This window comes from Urocampus carinirostris, chromosome 17 (assembly GCF_059441175.1).
Source record: "Urocampus carinirostris isolate Australia breed hairy pipefish chromosome 17, RoL_Ucar_1.0, whole genome shotgun sequence".
In the NCBI taxonomy this organism is placed as follows: domain Eukaryota; kingdom Metazoa; phylum Chordata; class Actinopteri; order Syngnathiformes; family Syngnathidae; genus Urocampus; species Urocampus carinirostris.
Window position 1 is genome coordinate 3,124,438 of NC_142365.1, and position 17,297 is coordinate 3,141,734.

Consider the following 17,297-nt stretch of genomic DNA (forward strand, 5'->3'; position numbering starts at 1 on the left):
AAACTGTCGTATTTTCCCTTATAAAATAATCTTACACCATATATTTATATATATTTTTTTTTAAACGTGTTTATTGATGTAGCTTAACGGCAGTGGCTCAGGCGGTAGAGCGCTCATCTTGGGATCTGCCGCCTGGGGATTTCCCATCATGCATCATTCCGTGGTATTTGTGTAGTGAAAGGAAGTCTGTCTCTTTTTAGAGAACCGGCTTTTTCGGCTCAACTCATTAAAGAGAGCCGGCTCTCCAACGGCTCACTTGCTTTGATGCATTATATTACAAATCATGTTGTATAAAGAAGTTAAGAAAAAAAGGAAGTATAAAAAGAGAAAATGAAAAAAGACTGATTTGTGATTATCCCTTTAATCAGTATATTACCAACAATAATTGAATGCAGAAAATGAATTCATAATTTGAATAAGAAAATTCTACTTAATTCTATTTGCATGTATTTTTTCCTTCTACAGTAAACGTCCAAGCGACTTCATTTTAGAACTTTTTTTATAATAAACCTCATTAATGTCGAGCAACTCAGTATCTCACAACAAACTGTTGATTAACAATATATATGGTATAACGAAACACATGTGCAATATAACATGTTAAACTACATAAATAAAATGAAATGAAATGATCTGCATTTCAATCGCTTTTGTAGCATGCACGGTACCTCCTGCTGGAGCAGGTTCCATTCGCTGTCGCTGACCAGGCGGTATCCCGCAGGTGGTAAGTAGGCAGTCTCGGGGGCTTGCGAGATACTGGACAGCAACGAAGCGGTTTCTTCCTGCTCGGGCGTCATGGCTTTGATAGCCTTTTCCTGGTCTTTAGTGAGCAGGAACTGGCTGGTCGTCAACTTGACCGAGCTGACGGACCAGGCGTCTCCGAAGCTGTTATCCGCCGCACCGCAGTCCGCCCCCACCAAAGGCCCGAAGTCCGACTCGTCCAAGTGGCCCGCCGACTTGGCTTTGTGGTTCAGGCTCTGTGTCACAGACAGGGAAGAGCCTAGACTGTCGGTGGACTGGACCCTCCGCAGGTTTTCCTTGTAGGGATCCGACGGGCCGCCTGCCACCGAGTCAGCGTCGAGAGAGTGCATGGAGCCGTGGCCGCTGTGAATGCTCGGTGGCTGGGCAGGAAAAGGCCAAACATTAATTAATAAAAAGATAAAGACTTTATTTTTTTAATGTTATTACCGTGGTACCTCTTCAAACGAGCCTAATTTGTTCCATGGTTGTGCTGGAATTGCTCGCGTTTTAATTTCATTCATCGCTTTCTTTAGCCAATGTAGCTAGAATCACTTTCTACAGATCTTTGGAACAGAAACTTATCCAATTAGCCTCTACCTTCACTTCGAAATGTTATAGAAAAGCAAAAGGCAAGTGTCATTAAAGAGAGCCGGTGACCCCTTGTCAGGATGTTTTTTTTTTAACAAAGGCAGCAACTTGACAGGCAAGCATTATGTAAAAATGGGAGAGTTGTCATCTGAATACTTGGACATCTGTTGTGGAGTACCACAGGGTTCTATCCTGGGTCCAAAGTTATTTTATTTATATATTAACGACATCTTGAATGTTTCAAAACTATTGAAACTAGTAATATTAGCAGACGACACTGATATTTTCTATTCAAATGATAACTATATTGATTTGGTAGCCTGTATTAACCGTGAATTAATTAACCTAAAAGTATGGATAGATATAAATAAATTATCTTTAAATTTAAATAAAATCAAAATAAAATTATTTGGTAATCGCAAGGCATATCAAGATTTAGAAGTACAAATGGATGGTGGTGCAATAGACACTAAGATTTTAGGGGTCATAATAGAGAATAAATTAAGCTGGAAAATACATCAGACACATACAAACTAAAGTATCTAAAAGCATTGGTTATGAGTGATAAGAGTACGTCTAGAACCATGATTAACTTTGTGTTATTGTTGCTGTTTTTATACCATAACTGTTATCGTTAATAGTATTACAATTGTTGTTATAGAATTGGTGTGTTTAATAGGGAAGATGAAGGGGTAGGAAATATAAGCATTTGCTTCTGACTATTATGTAATATTATTTTGTTGAGTTATTGTTTTTGTTCTGTTTTTATTTTAATGTTCGAATAAAGTTTTTCATTCAACTTCCTAACACTTAACCGGCACCTCACTCATCTCCGTTGCAGACGCCAGCTTCCACCTCTAAGCTGTTTTTCTCCAACAGGAATATAAAATTGCGTAACACTGCTTAATTATTCTGCGGTTTCGTGAAAGGCCCTCTCGCTGCTTCCTGATTGTACTGCTCGGTTTGGGCACTCAGACAAACACTGCATGATGCAATAAAATGCGACTCAAGAGATGCGTTCTTCTGTGTTCTTCAGGTACTCTTCAGGTAGGTATAACCAAGGGTGTGGAATCAAGTGCCTGATGGAGGAGGCGCATGTGCAAACAGGACCGAGCTGACGCTGGTGGGAGGCAGTCACAAGCTTTCGACGCTTTTAAGCGGTTTCTAGTGGTAGCCTTTGGGACTGTTTGGGAACTCGATTTACCTTCCTGAAGCAAGTAGGATCATTGCTCCAAAACAGCTCGTATATCAAAGTTCTTAATTTTAGAGGTGCTTGTATAAAGAGGTACCACTGTATATTACAGGGGTCGGGAACCTATGGCTAGCGCTTTTTATGAGCTTTGAAGATGTTGGCGGCGCGCACGGACGCAGCGGCTCGTAGCTCTTCAGCTCATTTTCTATTTATTACCGTTCTCTTATCTTTTTTGCTTTCTTTTCTGGAGACTTGCGTGGCCAATAATACCTATAGTCGGGAGGAATTTATACAATAGGGTCTGCGTCTAAATTTAGACTTTTTATACCACCTTTGATATCCTACGAGATACAAAGGGATCCGGGATCTCCGTGGGTGGCCAACCCACTTACGAAGCGACAGAGACAAAAGCGGGGCTGTCGATCGGGCAAGTGTGCTAAGCTAAGGGAGCTACATCGGCTAAACGGCAGAGAAGGACACGAAGATGATGGCATTGTGCCTAATTACACCAATATTTCTTCATCGATCTTGCCTGTCAACCGACGTCTGAGACCCAACACGCCCGAACGGCGACCTCTAGTGACGATCCCCACAAAGACTTCGGCTAAGTTCAAAGATTCTGCGAAGCTAAAATTTGGTCTTTTAAATATTAGATTGCTTGCTCCTAAAGCCCTACTTGTTGATTATATTATTTGTGATTACAAACTTAACCTGATTGGTCTGTGAGAAACTTGGTTGAGACCGGATGAGTTTTTATCGTTAAATGAGGCTTCTCCTCAAGACTACGTGAGCTGTCATGTAGCACGCTCTTTGAAGAAGGGTGGTGGTGTTGCGCTAATTTCTGAAAAAATACTCAAACTCATACTCCCCGTACCTCTAATAAATATAAGGCGTTCGAGACTCTTTTTATGCAGTCCTCCCTCGTGTAAGTTTTAGATCAAGGGATGGTGTAATAATAGTCTGTGTGTGTCTAAAGTAACTCCGGAAGGGGGCCAAGTTTAAGTACTTTATTTATATTGAGGTCAAGTCATGTTTATTTGTGACGCCCTTAATCACAAAGAGTCTCAAAGGGCTGCACATGTGGGACAAAGGCTGTAGCATTATTATTGTTTTACGATTTGATCAAATCATCAAAAATCGCACAGTGAAATAAAATGCGCTGAAGAGCTTTTGTCCGAAGAACAGGTTTTGTTGAATTTTGCCTTCTCTTTCGAAAAAAAAATGAAAATATTTTGGCTTTTATGGCTCTTTGGGTCAAAAAGGTTCCCGACCCAGTTATTTTAGGTTCCAGTGAGATAAACATGATACAATGTCATGGACTTATGAATCATTGCAACTTCATAGAGGAAGTGAGCAAAAGGAAGAAGCCACAGTGTTTAAGGATCAAGTTATTCCAAAAGACGATTCAATGAGCTCAGGCTAGAATGGCCGGCCGTTCTCGGAGAAGGCCGCATCCCATTATGAAGTTGGCGTACCTCTTCAATGCTTAGGCCCAGGAAGACGTCCTCCAAGGGTTCAGTGTTGTCTGCGCCGTCTTCATCATGCAGATCCTTGACTTGGCTCAATCTCTCCTTCTCGTCCTCCTCCTAAAAGTGATAACGGAAACATTTGGACTATTTCATGAAACCATAATGAATACCGTATATCAGGGGTAGGGGAACCTATTGCTCGCCAGCCCTATATTGCTCTTTTTGTTAGTACAAATAGCTCGGAGTTCAAATTTTGCTGTAGTATTTTTCTCTGCTGCGTTCCAAAGTCATGTGATTAGCCTGGGTGATGGTACTTGTGACCACTAAAGTGATGCGCGGTTCAGTCCATTATATTTAGGGCACATTCTTAACTATAGTTTACAATCAGGGTGTCACACCGACATTCCCAGTTTTGGCAGTCGGTCGCTTAGAAAGCCTTTAAATGGAAGCGCATTAAACTGTATGTTCACTGATGAAACCCTAAATGATAAAACCCTACAAAAACACTCAAAAACACCCAAAACACGAGCAAACCACTCAGAGCTATTTGATTGGGGAAATACTGTATGGCTGAGAATTTTCTGTTTGCAGTATTTTGTGACATTTTTAGAAAAGAACTTTGCTCGCACCTGTTTGAAAACCGTTATTTACGACAGAAATGAGGGCCGAAATGAACCTCAACACTCTTAGGTAACTGAGGGAGGGAGAAACATTTAAGGGGTATAAATATTGATATGAGACATTATTTTTCATAGATTTGATCAAATCATCAAAAGAAACACTGATAACTAAAACGTGCTGAAGCTTTTGTCTAGAGAGCGTGTTTGTTGAATCTTGTCTTAAAATATATGGGTTGGCTCTCTTAAGTTTTTTTTTGCTTTAATGGCTCTTTCCCGACCCCTGCTGTATATTACGGACACCCGAAGTGACTCGATTTGATTTTCTTTGAGTGGACTTTTGTAAATATTGTACCTGGTCTTTCTTCTTGATCTCCTCCACCTGCCGCAGCTGCTCAGAAGACAGCACGCTCTCGATCCGCTGCATGTCCCTCATGAGGAGACGCTGGGACTCGAGGAATTGGTCGTTGGCTCGCTGCCAAGTGTGCTTGAGCTGGTTGTGCTGCTGCCGTTCCAGCTCCAGCTTGCGGCACACTGAATCCAACCGTTGCAAAGACAAACATGGACGAAATCGAGAAAAGTGAGGAAAAAAAACGGCGGGCTGGCCGACTGCTAAATGGGCTAACTTGCACCAAACAAAACTGGAATTGTAATTGTAAAATGAATGTTTTTTTCATTTGTTCTATTATTGAATGAAAATGAATGAAAACTTTATTCGACCATCAAAATTGTTTCAAAGTTTGACTCCGCACACAGACACACACATTCTTTTCCTGGTAGTTCTCACCTTTGGGATTATGATTTCACTATAGCCCCTTAAATTAAAATTTCCCTCTTTCCGAATCAATAATTCATGGATGTTTTCTGGCACTATGTTTTTGTTGACCATAAATAGCAGTTGTGCAGTGAAAAGTTTTACTAAATCCTCTAATTTTAATAATTCGGACTGCAGGAATAAATTATTAGTATGATCTCGATATCCTACCCTGTGTATGGTTGCAATTGCACGTTTTTGGAAGATAAAAAGAGGCTGTAGTGAACCTTTGGGATGATTGCCCCAGACCTCTGCACAATATGTTAAATATGGCAGAACTAGAGAACAATATAATAAATACAATGCATTATAGTTTAAAAGGAATTTGTCTTTATTATTTTTACATTATTATTACAACTATGTATTAATTTGACAACTCCTTTCTTGGAATATGAGGAAAGTTAATGAACATTTTAACCATAATGTTGTTATTCAGAATAGAATAGTCTTAATTGTTTTTGAAAACAACGTTGTGAACATTGTTTACAACAAAATGAAACGTGGGACTCCTGGACAAACATGCAATGAAAATGTTTACAGAAAAAAATACGATGAAAAGAAATGAAAAATGTCTTTTGTAATCCCTGTAAGACACCACAGAGCCAGAGGGCAGCAGGTCAAATAGGGGTGAGAAGAATCCTTTATAATTCTAGCTCCGCAGGGGTAAGTGACCTATTGATGTTACAACTTTTTGGAGACAAAATTCCCATGATTTTTTGGGTGATATGTTGATCATTTCATTTGTAAAGTCATGACTATTCTACAGGTAGGATTGTTACTTGGAAGGGAACAAATCCCCTACATCAAATGGTCTTGCTGCTTGATGAGACATGAACATTTTCAAAAAAGATCTCATTCGTACTGAAGAATATCCAACATGAAATCGAACGGGCCGATACCTTCGTGAAGTTCCCGCCGGAGTTTCTCGGCGTCTTCCTGCAGGACAGATTTCTGCGTGTTGAGCACTGCCACGTACATCTCCAAGTCGGTGCGCGACGACTTTTCCGCCTCCAGGACGTGATTAAGCTCTTTAACCTGACCAGACAAAAAAGGTGGATCTTTCTCAAATGATCTTATTTGATCACAATTCTTGTTTTCTTGTAACAATGCGGACTAGAGGAACCCGGCCCCAATTTGGCTTAAAATGTAAATCATTAACTAGGGCCGGTCGGGCTTCTTTTCCCTCCGTGGAGGATCTATCTACACAGCATGCACTTACTTTTACTGATTAGTGATTATTTAGATAAGAATATGTTTACCATATTATCAGTTTCATTCAAAGTCACTAAATCCAAATGACATTTTTCTCCTTTGTGTTGGGGTAAAAGACGAGCAGCTTCCTCCTTCCACCTCCCTCAAGTCCATACCTGTCAACCTGTACGGTTTTGCCGTACAAAGTACGTTTCTGATGCATTTTAAGACGTGTACGACGTACGAGAAAATCTGTACGGAAAAATGCAAATTTGTCAATTATGGGTACCATCCGGTATACACTGACTATCACCAAACGGCAAATCGATCAAGTCAAATGAGTTCGCCGCGGTACCCTCTATCTCGGTATCGTTTTTTTCATTGCAAACGAAGCGAGCTGTTTGAAACTACTTTTTGCATGCGTCTGCCGCCTGGGGATTTCCCATCATGCATCATTCCGTGGTAGTTATGTAGTGAAAGGACGGCCGTCTCTTCCTAGAGAAACGGCTTTTTCGGCTCAACTCACTCAAGAGAGCCGCCTCTCAAACGGCTCACTTGCTTTGATGCATTATATTAGAATTATTATGTTGTATAAAGAAGTTAAGAAAAAAGGGAAGCATAAAAGGAGAAAATGAAAAAAAAACAGGTTTTTAGTTATCCCTTTAATCAGTATATTACCAACAATAATTTCATGCAGAAAATGAATAATTTGAATAAGAAAATTCTACTTAATTTGCATGTATTTTTTCCTTCTACAGTGAATGTCCAAGCGACTTAATTTTTGAACTTTTTGATAATAAAGCTCATTCATGTCGATCAACTCCGTATCTCACAACAAAATGTTAATTAACAATATATATGATATAAGGAAATACATGTACAATATCACATGCTACAACGGGTCAGGTGTATCGACATTTCGTTCTGTGTACATTGTTACAAAGAATGACAATACAAAGGAAATTATTATTATTATTATTATGTTAAACTAAATAAATAAACACGTTTGAAAAAAAATATGGTGTAAGATTATTTGGTATTTTGTAAGGGAAAATACGACAGTTTGTAAGGGCATGGAGCCCTGGAACGCGACAGGTATGCAAGTCAGATGTTATTTCTGCTTCTTGCCAATAGCTTAAGAGCTTTACAAACTTTCTTTCTGGTTTTTGGCCAAATATTTAATTATTTACAGCTTGTAATCTGCAGAATTATTTTATTTTCCATGCCGTTTTGTTTAGTTTCACTTTTGTTGGCTGCGTGTCCCCGAAATACACACTATGGCGCCAAACCGTTCGTTTTAGTGCACTCGATTTGAAGGACCCGGCCCCAAAAAAACCCCAAGCAGTGTAGTTCATCCAAAATACACAGTTTAGCGCTGAAGTACGCACAGCCGGAGTAAAGTTTTGTGTTTACTTTGATGGCAAACGAAAACTTTATTTCAGGCTCGCTTATCAAATCAAGTTCATCCGTCGGGTTCGGGCTTATTGTGTAGACCAGAGATAATTCACCTTTGAAGCCTCCAGTTCCTTGATCCTGTCCTCGGCTGCAGTCAACTTGGCTTTGAGCGTCCCGATCTCCTGTTCCATGGGCATCACCACCGAGCGGAGCTTTTCCGCATCCTCCTGAGCCTTCTTCATATCGTCCTCCAGGTTTTGCTCTTCCTGACCTTCCGTTAGCCGTCGCCTGAGGTCTTCTGCCTCTCTTTCCATGGCCTCACGGTACTGGCTCCACTGAGCTCTCTCCTGCTCCAGACGCTGGTGAAACTGGACCTCGTACTCGGAAACCGTATCTGTTGAAGAACAATTATAATCTACTGAATACATTTGTGTATCTCCAAAATGATTACTATTCATTTTAAGGTTGGATGTAGTGTTGTAGTGCTGCACAAAATAAGTTATGATAGTAAACCAACAAGGAAGTACCGTATTTTCTGCAATACAAGGGACACCAGTTTATAAGGCAATTTTCTTTTTTCCATGTATTTCATACAAAAGGCGCATGAAGTTGAGAATACAATTAAAGTTAGTGAGACTACAGTAAGAGCTTCCGTGTGCCTCGGACCAAAGCTGCAAAAGATTGTTTACAATGAGAATTAAACCGGAGTAGTGACCGGGCTCACCAACACTTTACCACTAAACCACCACTGGTATGGATTACCTATCAAATGCCATTAGAGCAGAGGTCTCCAACCTTTTGCAAGCTGAGAGATACTTTTTGTTACTAATTTGCGCCTTTTCCAGCAGCTGCCCTATTTTTTTATTGTCTGCTCTTATCTTCGGTGTTTTTTCTTCCCGTTTTGACAACTACACTATGGATTACTTCTATCCTATGGACATGGGTTTTAGCGCACAAAAATGCGTCTAATCAAGGAATCAACTCTTTGCCCTGAAGAATTCTCGTGCCGGCGTGATGAAGGGGCCTGTCGTGGAAGAAGAGCCGGATCTAGCGAAGCGGCTAGCGGCGTTATAAGTCTTCGGTACCATCCGTAATCATGGTAAATGCGAACTCACGACCAAATAAGATCATCGAGTGCTGGTGGAAAACATCGAAGCGCACAGGGAGCGCAGTTGCTGTGTTTTGCGGAAACGTGGCTTACGTTTAGCATTCCGGACGCTAACGTGTAGCCACCCGGAGCTACCCGGAGCTATACGGCTTCAACGCCGCTAAACAGAGACACGAAAGCCGGGGGGAATCGGAGAGGAGGCGGACTTGCTAACGCGAGGTGGTGTATCCCTGGATTTTCACAAAGAAAAGATTTCCATCTGCCGCAGGGATGTCGAACTTTTGGACTAGCGTGACGTCATCCACTCCGCTACAAGCACCCCTAGGGCATCATGTTAATCTGTTAATAAACAACGGGGTAGACTGCTGGAAGTGTGAATTTCCCTACGGGGATGGATAAAGTATCTATCTATCTATCATTTCTATAAAACAATTTATCGTGTCATTAATATGTTGTTACTATGTTATTATCAGGTTAATTATTGGAGGTAGGGTTAAATAGACTGCTGACCACTAAGAAATTATTGCACTAGAAAATCACAATGACCTAGCACTGTTAAGCTATTTTCAGAAAAGGTCCGCAGGCACCTAAGTTGTCCTTAGGGGGCACCCTGGTGCATTAGATTTGATATCCTGAAAGGGGGATTACCACATGTGCGGTCCCTTCTCAAGGTTTCTTCATTTTCCTCATGTTGAGGTTTTTGAGTTTTTCCTTGCCCTCATGTTGGTTTCAGATCAGGGGATGGTGTAATAATTGTCTGTGATAATAGTCTGTGCAATAACCTGTGCAGCCCTTTGATACTCCTTGTGATTAAGTGCTATACAGATAAAAATGACTTGACCTGACTTGACATGAGGCAACCAGGTTATAAGGCACACTTTCTAATTTCTAGCCAAATTGAGGATTTTAGGTGTGACTTATAGTCCGGAAAGTACGGTACATGGTATTTCAGGATTGCATCTTTTCCTGGCAACATGATGCATTTTGTTGAGAGTAGCATGATGTAAGTGTGGAATTCGATCTGTAAACGGAATCCCCTCATATATGAATTAAGTGTCACGGGGAACTAAATTCTAGATCGGGAATAAACAGATCAACATACCTTTCATGATGGCCTGCAGCGAAGCCACTTCCTCCTGCCACTGGCTTCGGATTTGGTCGATGGCCTCCTGCTTGGTGTTCTCCGACACGGTGGCTACCGCTTTGATGGTCTCGATCTCGGAGCGGGCCTGGTCCAGTTGGGACTGCATTGAGCTCAGCTCATTCCGGCATGACTCCAGAGCTGCCGTCTGCCTTTTAAGATCCTCTGAATAATAGAAAAAGTCAGTAAATGATTTTAATTTAAGGAAAAAAGCTTCTGGTTAAAGTTGCACAAAAAGATAACGTAGCAACGAATGGATCTATTTGTCAATTGGATGTCATTATCTTAGAGTCAGCATTAAATTGCAGCAGCCGCAAGAACTGTGACTGGGTAACGTTAAAAGCCTGTGCATAAAAAGAATGTATCAAGCCCATCATTCACATTTAACAAATAAAATAAAATGTGTAAGAATTAAGAAGAAATGACATTTTTAACAAAAAAAAGCAGCACTAAAAAAGAAAGATGTCAATCTACAAAAGCAAAAAAAGCACAATCTGTGTATGTAAAATTAAAAACATGATGTTGTGTTTTGCACAAAACAATGCTGTTATTTTCCATTGTTTGCGCTTGTTTTTGTGATTCAATGCCTCTACCGAATTTGGAGTTTTATTCATTTATGTTGATAAGGGCCAAATGTCATGATTGCTGATTCGGGATACCTGCGACTGCCCCGTTGGCGCCAACAGCCCTGGGCGCTGATTGGTTCCCTGACCCTTTTTAAACCCCCGGCTTCCAAGAAGAAGCTGTCAGAACGTCTGCGAACCTATGCTTTCAGCTAGGCAAGCTCTGCACTATTTGACATTCTCCTGCCCTGTTTTCTCCTGCCTGATACCTGTTACCGACCTGTTTCTGGACCCGTTTCTGCCTTGCGCCTCCGTCCCGGCCATCGACCTATTTTGCCCTGTTTCCTGCCTGATACCTGTTACTAACCTCTTTTCTTTCATAGATTTTTGAGCATGCGAGTCCCCGGGACCCATCACTTTTCAGAGGTAAAATGAACACTGGTAGTGTCTTACCCTCTTGGCCCAAATAGAGATCTTTCAACTTGGCTCTTTTCTGGTTGAACTCGGCTTCCAGCTGCCGTTTGACTTTGCCGAATTCTTCCCGCTCCCGGTCAATAGAGTCCATTAGCTGGGGGAGCTCGTCTGAAAGCACAAGATGGCCTTTACAGTGGGGATCAAGTATCATAACGCGCTAATCCCTTGTTAGAACACGTTTCACTTTTCGCATCTGCAGAGTTCGTGGAATTGGGTTGGAGTGGTGCTTCATTTTGAGGTACAGTCACATCCAGTTTGAATAACCTTGAATGAATAAATGAAAACTTTATTCGAACATCAAAATAAAAACAGAACAAAAACAATAACTCAACAACAAAATAATGTTCCATAATATGTTCGAAAGGGGGTAGTAAGAAGCAGATGCTTTTTTTTCCCTAACCCTTCATCTTCCCTATTAAATACACCAATGATAATAACAACAATTGTAATGATATTAATAATAACAGTTATGATATAAGAATAGCAACAATAACACAAAGTTAACTAGACGCACTATTCCCAATCTCCCGCACCACTCATACCCAACCCTCCTCATCTCTGTATTCCGCCAGGAATGTTCCTTTGTATCTAAACCTGAACAAGTGAATAGTTTGACACCGTTTGATCTCGTCTTGCAAACCGTTCCAAAGCTTGACTCCACACACGGACACACACATACTTTTCCTGGTGGTTCTCACCTTTGGGATTATGAATTCACCACAGCCCCTTAAATTATAATTTTCCTCTTTCGGAATGAATAATTTATGGATGTTTTCTGGCACTATGTTTTTGTGGACCTTAAATAGCAGTTGTGCAGTGAAATATTTTACTTAATCATCTCATTTTAATAATTTGGACTGCAGGAATGAAATATTAGTCTGATCCCGGTATCCTACCCTATGTATAGTTCTAATTGCACGTTTTTGGAGGAGAAAAAGGGGTTGTGGTGAACTTTTGTAATTATTGCCCCAGACTTCTGCACAATATGTTAAGTATGGCAGAACTAGAGAACAATATCATAAATACAATGCATTATAGTTTAAAAGGAATTTGGCTTTATGAATTATTGAAATGCTTTTAGATACTTTAGTTTGTATATGTCTGATGTGTGTTTTCCAGCTTCATTTATTGTCTATTATGTCCCCTAAAAACTGAATTTCTGATACAGCGTCTATTGCAGCACCATCCATTTTTACTTTCAAACTTATTTATTTTATCAAGATTCTTCATTGAACAGAATTGTGCTAACCTGTTCCAAGATTCCCAAGATTTCAAGAATGACTTTAATGCCGTTTTACCCGTTCTTTATGCATCTGTTTGCTTCTTTCAAGGAAAACCAGAGACTGCTTTCTGTGCGCCAACTGATTCTTCTTCTTTTGCCGGAGGTTTCTCTCATCGGTGGATTTAGCCTCCTCTTCGGTCACCGACATTTTTAACTTATGACTTGTGCGAATTTAATTATCTTTAGATTAGAGGTTTATATCCACCTACAAGATATAGAATTTAAAATGAAATACTGAGTACAGTTACTGTTGCGCAGTGTACTGGGGCATGTGATTTTCCCCTACTGATAATTTTCCGACCGTATTTAATCGCATCCAAGCTGTATTTACAACTATAAAATAATTGGGTCAGTTTACATGTGCACAAGCATTTGGCTGTGTGTCACCAGTAGCAAATTGGAGGTATCACGTGGGGAGGGGGCGTGGCTTATGCAAAAATAACAACGAAAGCAATGTGGCAAACGTCAACACGGAGTTGACAGTAAGACTGCTGAATTTTAGTCTTCTTATTTGTAAAATGATTTCGAACATTATGCAGAAATCCAGAGACAAACATTTGAGGCTTTGAAGACAAAATAGAAAATGGATATTGAGTATCTCAATTGTTAGTTAGCAAGCGCTCGAGACTACACAAGTCAAGAAATATGCAGGCTTCACCGCTTCTACAGGTTGGTGTACATGATTTCTCCCAATTCCTTAATTCCACCTATCTTCCTGCTCAGAGCTTTCGCTTGGAGAATGCTAATTGACCCCAAGAGCTAAGAAGAAATCCGCAGGTTTGAAAGCATTCTTCATTTAAGTGTCTGTAATGCTCAATGAAGCTTCTTGGGATTCAGGGTTAAGTAAATAAACACGACTTGATTATGTGACTATTTTTTAAAAATGCAATCATTTTCAAGATAAAATCTGTAACTAATTATTTGTTTTTTTCCAGTTACGTGCACAACGTTGATTCTCGATGAGCAGAATACTTTGAAATAACTGTAATTTTAATTTGCAAAATGTGTGCGTCGCGTTATGAATGTGATGATGCGAAACGCGGACTTGTTGAAAATGAAACTATTTACAAGACGCAATCATTTGCATTATTCTAAGAAATTGGCTGCAGAAACAGCATGAGGGCGGCAGTAGCTCAGGAGGTAGAGCGCTCGTCTTGGGATCAAGGGATCCCAGTTCGAATCCATCCAGACATCTGTCTATCTATCCAGCTATCTATACATCTAGACATCTATCTAGGTCATATCCCTCAAGAGGGGTGACTGACAGCAAGACAAAACACTCTTTTGTTCTATTGTCCGTGTTACATGTCGAAGTGTCCTTGGGTAAGACACTGAACCCCTAATACCCCCAATAAGCAGGTTAGCGTCTTACATGGCTGCAATACAAGGCCGCTATTGGGAAATGTGAAGCACACTGTAAAGCGCTTTGGGAAGTCATTGACTTGAAAAGCGCTATATAAATGCAGATCATTTCATTTCATCAGCTTTAATAGTAATGAGCCTCTATGTCAGGGGTAGAGAACCTATGGCTCACAAGCCAAATATGGCTCCTAACAAAATGACATTAAGCCTGGAGACAAATCAGAACTCAAGAAATTATGGATAGGTTGTTAAGTGAGGGGCCACCTACAGCACATGAGAAGTTTAACTATTGCTGATGTGCCTGGGTCCAGTTTGTACATAGGACATAATTTAAACTACAGGTTACGGTCAAGGAGTCACCGAAACAGACCCCATTTTGGCTGTATATCGCCAAAAAATTCTTAATAAAGAAGCTCATAAAACAATCTATATTTATTGTTGAGACACTTTATCATGAAAAGGCACAGAATAAACCTTAACGCAAGACGAATCTTTCACCCAGAAGCTCTAGCAAAGCACCTAGAGCATTTTCATTGAGTGATTGGTAAGACTAGGCGGAGCTATACACAGGGAGCGCCCATTCCTTTGCCCGGTGCTGTCTGCTTTCTATCTATCTATCTATCTATCCATCTACCTTGGTCATATCCCTCAAGAGGGGTAACCGACAGCAAGACAAACACATGCAATAACAAAGAAAATAAAAAAGGGGAAAAAAATGCAAAAACACACACAAAATATTTTGGACCATGGCCAACCCAAATGCCCAAACACCCAAAAAAGTTAGGCACCTCGGTACCAAAGTTGGTCATGCTTTCATCCCTCCAGATGAAACGGGACATGAGAAAGCGGCCATGTCACTCGGGTCAGGGTGACAACACACTCTTTTGTTCAACAGCAGGGCCCGACAGCTTTCACTGGTTTACCCCTACCGCATCATACAAGTGCCCTGCCCATCCCTTTGAACGCGTCCAAACATCACACTATCCTTTTACAACACCTCTCCACTCATTCCTATTACCAACAAGAGCTCGAGCTTCCACTATATTTAGACCTCTTTCCTGCAGTGCACTCTTAACACCATACATCCACGTCAATTGCGGCCCGTATGCGGCAGGGGTAAACCAGTGAAAGCTGTCGGGCCCTGCAGTTGAACAAAAGTGTTTTGTCTCGCTGTCGGTCACCCCTCTTGAGGGATATGACCAAGATAGATGTTTAGATAGATAGATAGATAGAGATAGATGTCTAGATAGATGTCTAGCTAGCTAGCTAGATAGATAGGAGATAGATGTCTAGATAGAGATAGATGTCTAGATGGATAGATGTCTAGATGGATAGATAGATGGAGAGATGTCTAGATGGATAGATGTCTAGATGGATAGATAGATAGAGAGATGTCTAGATGGATAGATGTCTAGACAGATAGATGTCTAAATAGATAGATAGATGTCTAGATGGATAGATGTCTAAATAGATACATAGATATAGATAGGATAGATAGGATAGATCGATAGAGATAGATGTCTAGATAGACGTCTAGATAGATGTCTAGATAGAGATAGATGTCTAGATAGATGTCTAGATGGATAGATGTCTAAATAGATAGATAGTTAGAGAGATGCCTAGATGGATAGATGTCTAAATAGATAGATAAATAGATTTCTAGATTGATAGATAGATAGATATATGTCGAGATTGATAGATAGATGTCTAGTTAGATGGTAAGATAGATGTCTAGATAGAGATAGATGTCTAGATAGATGTCTAGATGGATAGATGTCTAAATAGATAGATAGATAGATAGATAGATAGAGAGATGTCTAGATGGATAGATGTCTAGATGGATAGATAGATAGAGAGATGTCTAGATGGATAGATGTCTAGATGGATAGATAGATAGAGAGATGTCTAGATGGATAGATGTCTAGATGGATAGATGTCTAAATAGATAGATAGTTGTCTAGATGTCTAGATGGATAGATGTCTAAATAGATAGATAGATATAGATAGGATAGATCGATAGAGATAGATGTCTAGATAGACGTCTAGATAGACGTCTAGGTAGATGTCTAGATAGAGATAGATGTCTAGATAGATGTCTAGATGGATAGATGTCTAAATAGATAGATAGTTAGAGAGATGTCTAGATGGATAGATGTCTAAATAGATAGATAAATAGATTTCTAGATTGATAGATAGATAGATATATGTCGAGATTGATAGATAGATGTCTAGTTAGATGTTAAGATAGATGTCTAGATAGATGGATATTATTTATATGAATATGGGACACGGGCTCTGGCATTATTATCGTTTAAGAGATGTGATCAAATCATCAAATGCCACACAGGGACATAAAATGTGCAGAATAACGAGCGTTTGTCTGGAGATTGGGATTAGCCCTTTGGTCTTCATATATATGGTGTGGCTCTCAAGAAATTCTTTTTTAAATAGGTTCCTGACCCCTGCTAGCTAGCATATGAATAACCTATATTTTCTGTTGACATTTCTGTGTATTATTTGTGGTTCCCCTCTCAAGGTTTCTTCGTTTTCCTCATGTTGAGGTTTTTGAGTTTTTCCTTGCCCTCGTGTCGGTTTCAGATCAGGGGATGCTGTCATAATAATCTGTAATAATAGCCTGTGGTTTGCAATAACCTTTGAGACTCTTTGTCATTAAGGGCTTTACAAATAAACATGACTTGACTAGCTTCATTTCGCTCTGTTTTAGACACTTAGCAAGTTAGCCCAGCATGCTAGCTTGAGCCCCAACTGCTAGCTAAATTCAACCTATATTAAGGTGTCATTGAAGGCTATCTTTTATGACTAATAAGCAATTTGTGGACGCTAGCGTGATGTTTGCCCCGCATGTGTGACACGTAGCCCGGGGAGGTGGCTGTCAAGATGGGGGCTGCTGCTAACAACCGAATGCGGTCAAACGATGCCCAGGCCGCTAAGCAAGCGCTAGCTCCAGGCAGCCCGACGCTCACTAACGCGTCAAATAACAGGGAAGACACGGAAAGCGTTACCGTCATGCCGGGACGACGGAGAGGCTCCCGCGGCCTGCTCGGCCATGGTTGCTGAGGAAGGGGATCCGGGCTAGGAGTGTCCCGCTAGCCGAACTCACAACATGACAGGCGTCGTCAAGGCAGCCGAGCGGAGGACACGGCCGTTTCCGCCAAAGGCTTCAGAGTAAAGGCATAGCCAGCCTATTTGGCAATATTGTGTGCCACTAAAGTACGGCAAACTAGAATAAAGTGACACGAATGGTGGTCAAATTGCCACATAGGTCTTTTATTCTAGTCATCCAAGCACTCTTTTTGTGCCAAACGGTGCTTTCGACTAGGCATTCTACAGAGTTCCGGG

At 40.6% G+C, this 17,297-nt stretch overlaps 1 protein-coding gene across 1 annotated transcript in view; it reads right to left on the bottom strand.

Annotated features, from left to right (window-relative positions):
• The window catches only part of rabep1 (rabaptin, RAB GTPase binding effector protein 1), a 34,730-nt gene extending 17,709 nt beyond the window's left edge, over positions 1–17,021 (bottom strand). The window contains exons 1-8 of the mRNA XM_088321449.1: positions 16,961–17,021; positions 11,273–11,401; positions 10,218–10,421; positions 8,121–8,401; positions 6,321–6,456; positions 4,963–5,141; positions 3,997–4,107; positions 669–1,121 (exon numbers count right to left, since the gene is read on the bottom strand). Of these exons, the coding sequence (XP_088177575.1) occupies positions 669–1,121; positions 3,997–4,107; positions 4,963–5,141; positions 6,321–6,456; positions 8,121–8,401; positions 10,218–10,421; positions 11,273–11,401; positions 16,961–17,006 (1,539 nt within the window). The 5' untranslated portion in view covers positions 17,007–17,021. The remainder of the gene's footprint in view (positions 1–668; positions 1,122–3,996; positions 4,108–4,962; positions 5,142–6,320; positions 6,457–8,120; positions 8,402–10,217; positions 10,422–11,272; positions 11,402–16,960) is intronic.
• Between the last annotated feature and the right edge of the window lie 276 nt (positions 17,022–17,297).